Source organism: Camellia sinensis, chromosome 1 (assembly GCF_055761805.1).
Source record: "Camellia sinensis isolate YWXY chromosome 1, ASM5576180v1, whole genome shotgun sequence".
In the NCBI taxonomy this organism is placed as follows: domain Eukaryota; kingdom Viridiplantae; phylum Streptophyta; class Magnoliopsida; order Ericales; family Theaceae; genus Camellia; species Camellia sinensis.
The window spans coordinates 118,956,124-118,965,589 of record NC_138961.1 but is presented as its reverse complement, the minus strand read 5'-3'; the positions used below and the strand labels follow the sequence as shown (position 1 = coordinate 118,965,589).

The following is a 9,466-nucleotide window of genomic DNA, read 5'->3' as shown; positions in this document are numbered from 1 at the left end:
TCCCATATACTGACTCTCTCCCAAAATACAACGATCAAGAGCCATTTTGCACTGTGACTTGTGTGGGTGATATTCATTCTGTAATATCACTCCATTGTTGGGTTAATTGATCAGATTCAGGAATCACGTGATTTATCCACGAGATCTTTCAATTCAGACTCTGCAGAAAAATGTATGACCATAATTTTTCATCCGTTGCATTTATACTTTGTTTTACATTGGTATCAGAGCATGAATGGGTATTTTCGTGTTTTCTCTAATTATGTGTATATTTTATATATATATATATATATATATGTACACATTATATACATGAATGTTTATAAAGGAGGAAAATTTCAACTCCCATTAGATTGAGAGTGTGGTACACCTCATTTTTATGTTCATTAAATATGATTTTTGATGCCATAAATGTTTTTGTTGTGAAAAATGGAGTTCGGGAGTACCGAAATCGGACCAGAAAACACCCCGGAAGGCGGCGAGTGTGCCTCACGCTCCAGATGACGCCATCAGCGGAGGACACGCGCCTCCACGCGCTCTCACGCGCCTCCACACGTTGAGACTCGCTGCCACGCGTGCGCTGTTTCGCTCTTTCACGCGTGCGCTATCTGTGCTGCCCACGCGCGCGCTGGGCGCTGAGACACGCGCTGAGCCGCTCTCCGAGCCGAGCCGCGCCGTTTTCCGCGCCGGCTTGGCTGGTTTGACGACTGTGGTTAAGGGTCTGTTTGTTTTCTTTAAAATTTAGAATTACGTTAAATGGTCATAAGTAATTCATTATAGCTTTGTTTTAAGCGTGGTTAGTACCATTAATTCAGAATTAAATTTTTTATCTTATGTAAAATTTTGAAAATTTTATAAAAATAAATTTTTTTTTCCTGAAATAATAATTCATTATTTCTGGTTTAAAATGCATCTGGTGTTGCATGATTAAGTTTCTGGGGCTGAATTTTTTATTGTAGACTATTGTTGTAGTTTACTATTGACTGATATAGTTATAGTATTTTACCAGATTCTGGAATATTTATTTCTAATTTTATGTGTATTTATTAGTTATTTAAAATTCTAGAAAATACCAGAAGTGATATAGTTTCTGTTATGGCATAATTTGAATATTAAATACAGTATATTATTATTTTTTGCCTAGAGTTTCTAATATGTTGTAATTAAAATAGCATGATTAATTGTTATTTGTTTAAAATTCCATTATTAATTGTGATATAGCATGAGTTGGTTGTGAATCTATATTATGATGCTATTGTATGGAATTAGAATTTTTTATCATGCTTTTAGACATGCCATAGTCAGTGGGAGGTTATTCGGTTGAGAGAAATCTTTGTAGATTAACTCTCGAAAATCAATATTTTGCGCATAAATTAAATTAAATTTTGGATAATTGTCACCTGTGGTGCAAGAGATGATTACGAGCATAGCGGATTTTCGATCTTGCGACTTGTGTAATATTGTCACTCTTTAATTTAGATTTTTGTGGCAAAATTATATCATGCTAATCAAATTAATCCCAATGCGAATTTCTCTCTAAATTGACTTAGCTTATGGAAGTCAATTGGTTGACTTAGACTTAGTAAAGATGTTCAAATGTGAACAACGTAATCCCATTCTTTAGATGAGCAAAAGCCTTGGAGACTTTAGGTCAAGCCTTAATTGAGCCAAAGTAAGGAAACATGACTCAAAGTCGCCGTGGTTTTGTTTCCTTGTTTGGCATAATAAAAACTAATGTGTGCGCTATGGTTAGCGGCACGTTACGTAGTTTTGGTTGGCGAGTTTTGAAGTTATGAAATTAGTAAGCCCTCAATAGATCTGTATATGATCTTGACTATTGAGCTGCGCGGATTGACTTTATAATTTGACTTGTAAATAATATTACATCATTGGATGAAGTAACATTCAAGAGTCACGTCATCCAAAAAATGCGAGCTTAAATAAATTAGTCATTAAGTGCAAGACAACTAGCCAGTATGAGCAGTGTTTTGCTCTCTACCCAATTATTGGGAGTGGATGGAGCAAAATTTCATGCACTATAATAGTGTGCGTTGAAATATCACGTGAAGTTAAAAGATTAGCGCTTAGAAGCTGCAAAATCTATTAACACTATGTGAAAAGATTAGCGCTTAGAAGCTGCAAAATCTATTAACACTAAGTGAAAAGATTAGCGCTTAGTGGCTGCAAAATCTATTAGCATTGCCAACTTGTCTAAGTCTGGACAGTTACTGTTTCCACACTTGAGTGTGAGACATGAGAGGGGGCTTCTTTGTATGATTCCTTAGCTGGGCTAACGTTTTTGAATAATGTTTACCACTAAGCGTAAACTTTGCAGCATAATAATGAAAAGGTCAAAGCCGACAAGGTTGTTATGACTCTAAGAATTTGACGCATGGCTCGTGAGAGCATTGTGTTGAATTAGACACTTTAGCTTAATTCGCGCTTAAGTTAGTTTAGGAGCTGTCATAGTTGATAGCTTATTCTCTCCTTCTTGTGGATAGTAGAATTAATTGCAAGTAACTATGAAGCAAGAAATAGATATGGCAAGAGGAGTATCGTCATCTTTCAACTAGATGCATTAAAGTGTATGGAGAATAAAATTGACTTGAAGGTGTAGGGGATTAGCATTTACTAGTTAAATTTGCGACTTAGGCGCACTTGATATCTCCATGACATCCTTTTATGATCTAGTGAATAAGAATTAGTCGTGAGTCATTACCTAGTTGGGCCTAAACCTTTAAAACTTGTCTTCGAGAACTCACACATTAAGATGATTGGAATTAGTTTATGACATTGGTCATGAACCAGTGGCTTATTATACTTAATCACATTAATGAGATGATGACACGATGGTTTGAGTAGGCCTTCTCGGGCCCACTCGCTTATGACATCCTGCTCTCATGTGAATGTGTAACTTTGTTCGCAATGGGTGCGCACAAGTAAGTAGGAAAGTCGTAGAAGGTCATTTGTTTTGGCGCATTTAGTCCACTATGATATTTGTGACTAGATATGTGTAAGGGTATGATAGCTAAGCCTCAATCTCGACACATTTATAGATTACGATACGCATTTGAGTCAAGACTATTTGATCTCCCATAAGTCAAAAGTTTTGAGATGATTTTTGACATTGCACATATGAGGTTGAGATCAATTAGATAACAACTTTCGTGCTTTTAGTTTTGACCAAGGTGGCAAGTATCTATTTGAGTTATTTAAAAAAAAAAAAAAAAAATCCGTGAAGAGAAATGGATGCTTAGAAAATTGATTATTCCTAATACTCAACAACACAATGGTGTAGTAGAGATAAGGAATTAAGTATTGTTAATGTTAGGTGGATAATGGTGCAAAATGTTTCCCAATTGGGAATTGCACTAGTTTGTTGCCTATATCCCTAACTAAGTGCCTTCCATATCAGATTTTACACTCCATTTGAGTAATGGGTTAGCGGAGAGCCATCTATGGGCGATCTGTAACCGTTAAGCAGCTTATCTTTATTTTACTTTTCATAAGATTGCGATGTTAAGACCTAGGGTTCTATAGCGCATTATTGTATGCTGTCTTGTAAACACAAAGGGTCGTGTGGCGCATTATTGTATGCGGTCATGTTGTTGACGTCCCCGAACGCCCCGGGAGGAACGAGCTCCCGTTCTGTTCATTTTGGGGTCACTACAGCTCAGGACTCTCAAATTTGTCATGGTTCTAAGTCTGAACCAAAGAGTCCAAATCTGGCAAATCGTTTTTGAGAAAACTGATTTTTGAAAGAAGTGCCAAACATGGACTGCTTTGCCAGATACAGAGTCGCCACCTAAATATTTTATTTTGGGGAAATTTAGGAAACCCTGACTCGGTGCCAAAGGCCACGTGTCCGTTATCACCAAAGTTGCCTCGGCTCGGGAACTTGGGTACGATTGGGGAAGGTCACTTCGTGAGCACCCCCGCTCGCCCGATCAAAGATCGGCCTCTACTAACCATGATATCTATTTTTGAAAACTTTGTGTATCCTTATTCTGGTTATTAGCCTAGGTTACTGTACGGGGAGCAAATATTCCGGCAAGCCCGTATTCCTTTCTTCCAAGCTCCGTCGATGTCCGATCACCTGTGAGCAAGTAATGGTGAGCTACCCAGCGGTGTGTGGCCGGAAAAACCCTCCGACGGTCAAGTTAGCACACACCTTAGGATGGATAGAGAGAAGGGAGAGAGTGTTTGAGTGTAAGAAGTCCTTACAGAGATGTTCGTGTGTCGCGTATGGGGGGCGCAGACATGCTTATATACCTTCTGCGCCCCATATCCACTCCCAGTCATCTCCTGACACATGGCTCTGCTATCCCATCTGTCAGCACAAACCTTGCTGAACATCACCTAATCTCATCTGCCTGTCATCACAGTTGGAGCTCGGCAGCCGAGCTGCCCTATGCGTTGCTGCGCCGTGCCGTGCTTCATACCCAAGCGCTTCCCTGGCAAACTCCAAGGGGGGACCGGGCTAGGCGGCATCTCGGCAAAGCCTAGCCCGAAGCACCCCGTGGTCAGCTTTCACGTCGGTCAAACGTTAACCTCGGCCGACCGTGCCATTCCGGGCGCCGGTCACTCGGCTTGTCTGGCTTCGGCTAATCTCGGACCGAGCATCCTGGCCCAACCGAGCTCTGCCTTACCGAGCTGCTTCTTTACGGTCTTGGGCGGGACGCACTCGGACCAAGTTCTGCCCGGCCCAAGTTCTGGCAGCCCTTCTCTGGGCGAACGGTCGATCATCTCGGCCCAATGCACTGCTGGGCTCTCAACCTGTACGGTCGATACCTCGGCCCAACTCCAGATCATAAATCACCCTCTCAATTGCCCCTTAATTCCGTCCGCAAAAGCGTGACTGGGATTACTCACTTCGACCGAGATAACACTTCTCCGGTCTTCAAGACGCCGAACCTCAACCAGGCTAGTTAACATAATTGTCTGCGAACTTGCCCGGTTATATTCCTCGGCTGACATCCTCTTCGTCGAAAGTAGCTCGGTTGGCTCTTCATATTTGCAACCCGTCGCTTCAGTCCTGTCATCGCCATAAATGGGGACACGTGGCGGGCTGCCATTGGTCATCGGGCAGCCAACCCGCCGTTTTTGCCAGATTTTTGAATTCGGGCGGCCTTTCTTACTTACATGTACAGGACCTCCCTCAAGCCATTTCTTTCTATTGCTATTCCGTCTCAAGACTCCAGAGCTCTAGCATTCTCGCCATTAACTCGTGTGCCATTCTTTGTGCTCGAGGGACTCGACCTCGCCCTTCACTGGTGAGTCCTCCTTCCTCTAGTTGGTTGCGATTTTCTTTCATGATACACACATTAGGGCACAAAAACATAGCTATTAGGGCATAGGTCGTAGAATCCACACCTAACCTCCCATTGTTCTTGGTGTTCTTCATATTCATGAAGAACACTGAAAAACTGGGGTGAACCGGGCTCCTGGTCCTCTTTTGATCCAAAAAACCAGTACAACCGAGCAAATAACAAGTTTGTCTCGACCCCAGCAACAACCGAGATAACAAAAGGATTCGATCGCTCAACCGGGCTAACATCTGGTCTGCTTGGGCGACCGGGCTCCTTAGATAGAATAAACAACCGAGGTTGTTTGGCAGCCTTAATGACCGAGCTAAAATCCAGCTCCTTTTGCGCGACCGCGCTAACACTTAACACTTGCCATCCTTTTCCTACAGAGTCCAAGGGGACCACTGTCATTCCTGAGGCTCTCAGGACCGAGCAGCATCCAATAACCAGTGCCAAACCCCTCAGCCGGGAAACACTAAGCCGGCCACAAATGGGGAAATTCCGCTTCCTAGTGGAAACTCCGGCCGCGCTAGCTGCTTTCAGAGAGGATTACGACATTCCGGCCGATGTTCATCTCGAACTGGCTGAAGAGGAGACCACTCCCTGGGGAAGAGTTGACCAATGCCCCTTCACTGTGCTCTCAATCGTTGAAGGGGGCCTCCATTTCCCGCTCAACCCTCTTATAACCGAGTTCCTTCGCCGCACCGGGCTGGCACCCACCCAAGTGTCAACCAATACCTATAGAATAATCAACGGCGTTCACGAGTTGAACAATCGGCTAGGCACCAACTTGGGTCTAGCCGAGATATTAAGGCAGTACACAATGGGCCACACCGGGGACGGTTTGGCTTATTACTTGAAGATCAGACCAGGCAAAGAAAAAATTGTGACCGGCACCCCGGATAAAGATCTTCACGACGATGATTTTTTCTGGGTGTCGGGCAATTACGAAACAGCCGAGGTGCCGGGCTGGTTCAGAAACAAGGACTTCGGTTCTTCATGTAAGCCACTCAAACTTGCTCGGTTAGCTTAATTCCTTACTTTGTAACTAACCGGTTTTCCCGTTTCTTTTGCAGCAATCCAAGCCTTGCAAGCCAACTATCAATTCCCCAACGTCGAAGTAATTCGGACCGTGCTTAGGTACCGTCACTGAGATTGCAACGATTTACTTGGCTATACACCGACATACAGGTATTCTGCTCCGCGCCGGAGTAGAGTAACCGACTTCCTCAGAGCTCCTTCGCCACCTCCAGATCCAACCCTACCCGACGTCCCGTTAATCCGGTTGACAGACGAGCAAGAAATGGCCAAAAGAAGTCGAATCAAAAACCTGCTCACCGCCACATCCGCCGAGGTGCCGAGCGTAATAACTCGGTCGCCAGCCGCCGGTCAATCCAGTGGCGCCGTGGTCGCCCTTGCCACTCAATCCACCGGGCAATCCAGTCGAGAAGCCTCTGCACGTCGGGCCGGAAAAAGAGCTCGGGCAGACCCGTCCGCCGAGCTAGTCACCGAGCTTACCACCGAGCACCCAACAGACGCCCCCGCCCCAGTGCCGGCCTGGCGCCCACATTTGAAGCACCGGGGTCAAGACATCCCGGCGACGGCTTCGATCAAGGCTGACAAAGAGCATCTGCTCGCCTTTGATCTGTCAAAAGCTCTGCTACTACCGAGCGACGTGGTCGGCAGCGACCACGTCCCTGACACTCGGTTGGTCAAGTCGTCAGTGAAGTCTATGGCCAGGGTAAGTTGATGTTCCTTTTAAAAATTTCACAAGTGTCTGCTCGGTTCCCTTTCTGCTCGGTCCCCTTTCTGATCAACTTTGCTTCTTTGTGCAGGCCATTCAGAAACAACACTTGGTTTTGGAGCGCATCCACCGGCTTAGGCAGAAAGCCAACGACACAGCCAGCCAGGTTGAAAGCCTTCAAGCCGAGCTCGGCCGAGCAAAGTCTTCGCTTGAAATGGCCAACTCCGACAATAACAGACTGCTCGGCCAGCTTGATGCGGCTGAGAAAAAACGAGATGAGCTCCAAGCCGAGGTGGATACTCTAAAGAAGTCGAAGAAGAAAGCTTGCCGGGCTGCAAACACCGCTGGCTTCAACGAGGCCGAGGAGAGCTACAAGAAGCAGGTCTTTGCAACGCAAGACATCTACTTCAAAGCAGGCTGGAAGTCCGCCTGCGAACACCTCGGCCAAGGCTCTGACACCGACGTATTTGCCAACCCTCCTTCAGCTTCGCTACCGGTCTACCTTGTGCCTTACGCGAACGACATATTCAGCGCTCTGCAAGCGGAGGCCGAGGAAGGACTTGAAGATGGAGAGGATGACACAGATTCAGAGGCAGAGGAGGCCGAGGTGCCAGAGCAGCCCAGCAGTGCTGAGCCCGGTGCCCAAGACGTCAGTCCTACCATCAACCTTGATGCTGGCGAGGACGAGTTCACCAATCTCTCCCCCCTAGTTTAGTTTTCTTTTTCCTTGTTTTTGTATTTTTGCTTCCAACTCTTTTGATGTAACCGGGCTCTGTCCCCACCTTTTGTAATGATTTTCCTTTCAATGAGAAACTCAAATTTTTCTAAGTGTTTGCACGGTAGTAATCAATTCCATCTTCAGCAAAATATCTCGGTATAACTCATAACTTTTTCGACCGGAATCCATAACACGGTCGAAGCACTTCAGCATAACAAAACAAATTCATGAACCGAAATAACCATCTCGGTTGTAACAAAGTTGAACAAATCAACACTTCTAACCGGATTAGATCATCTCGGTTGGGAATCCAAAGTTGGCCAAAACACCAACTCTTCCGACCGGAGTACATCATCTCGGTTGGAAATCCTAAGTTGGACACAACACCAACTCTTCCAACCGGAATACATCATCTCGGTTGGGAATGCGAATTTGGACAAGACACCAACTCTTCCGACCGGAGTACATCATCTCGGTTGGGAATCCAAAGTTGGACAAGACACCAATTCTTTCAACCAGAGTACATCATCTCGGTTGGGAATCCAAAGTTGGACAAGACACCAACTCTTCCAACCGGAGTACATCATCTCGGTTGGGAATCCAAAGTTGGACAAGACACCAACTCTTCCAACCGGAGTACATCATCTCGGTTGGGAATCCGAAGTTGGACAAGACACCAACTCTTCCAACCGGAGTACATCATCTCGGTTGGGAATCCAAAGTTGGACAAGACACCAACTCTTCCAACCGGAGTACATCATCTCGGTCCGTAACATTAAAACAACAGTCCAAGTGCTAAAGCAAAATTACTTCTATAAATTGACAAAAAGAATTACATGCTGTGGTGCAAGCCAAAAAATTTCTTTGCACAAGAAAAGAAAGCAGAAGCTTAAAAATAATACAGTTTCAAGTTGGCCGCATTCCATGGCCGGGGTATTGCTCTTCCCTCTAAATCCTCCAAGTGGTAAGCCCCCTTGCCCGCCAGACCAGTGATCTTGTAGGGTCCTTCCCAATTTGCCCCCAGTTTGCCTTCTCCTGGCACCAGGGTGTTGCCCATAATCTTCCTCAAAACCTAATCACCAACTTTGAACGGTCTGGGGTGCACTGTCTTGTTATACTTCTTGGAGAGCTCTTGTTGGTAGGCGGCCACATGGATGAGGGCTTTCTCCCGGCGCTCTTCCGCTAGGTCCAGCTCCAAGGCAACAGCCTCGTCATTTAGCTCGGGCTCAAAACTCTCGCTTCTGAGGGTGGGCATTTCAACTTCCAAGGGTATGACCGCCTCCATGCCGTAAGCCAAAGCAAATGGAGTTTCCCCGGTCGAACGTCGCGGGGTTGTTCGGTATGCCCAAAGGACGCTAGGTAATTCCTCAGCCCATTTGCCCTTGGCCTTTTCCAGCCGTTTCTTCAACCCATCCAGTATAGTCTTGTTCGATGCTTCGGCTTGACCATTGGACTGCGGGTAGGCCGGGGTGGAGTTGTAGAATTCTATCTTCAAATCTTCACAAAATCCTCTGAATAGGCGACCGTCAAACTGGGTGCCGTTGTCAGAGATCAAAATCTTGGGGACGCCAAACCGCGTGACCACGTTCTGCCAGACAAATCGCTTCACGTCTTTCTCTTTGATGGTTGCCAAGGGCTCAGCTTCAACCCACTTTGTGAGGTAATCTGTGGCCGCGATGAAGAATTTCCGGTTGCCCG

General features: G+C 45.5%; 1 protein-coding gene across 1 annotated transcript; it reads left to right on the top strand.

Annotated features, from left to right (window-relative positions):
* The first annotated feature begins 6,470 nt into the window (after positions 1-6,470).
* Positions 6,471-8,093, top strand: LOC145789931 (uncharacterized). The gene is made up of 2 exons (XM_082867581.1): positions 6,471-7,047; positions 7,142-8,093. The coding sequence occupies exons 1-2, from the start codon at positions 6,610-6,612 to the stop codon at positions 7,763-7,765; spliced, it is 1,062 nt and encodes a 353-aa protein (XP_082723707.1). The 5' UTR covers positions 6,471-6,609; the 3' UTR covers positions 7,766-8,093.
* The last annotated feature ends 1,373 nt before the right edge of the window (positions 8,094-9,466 follow it).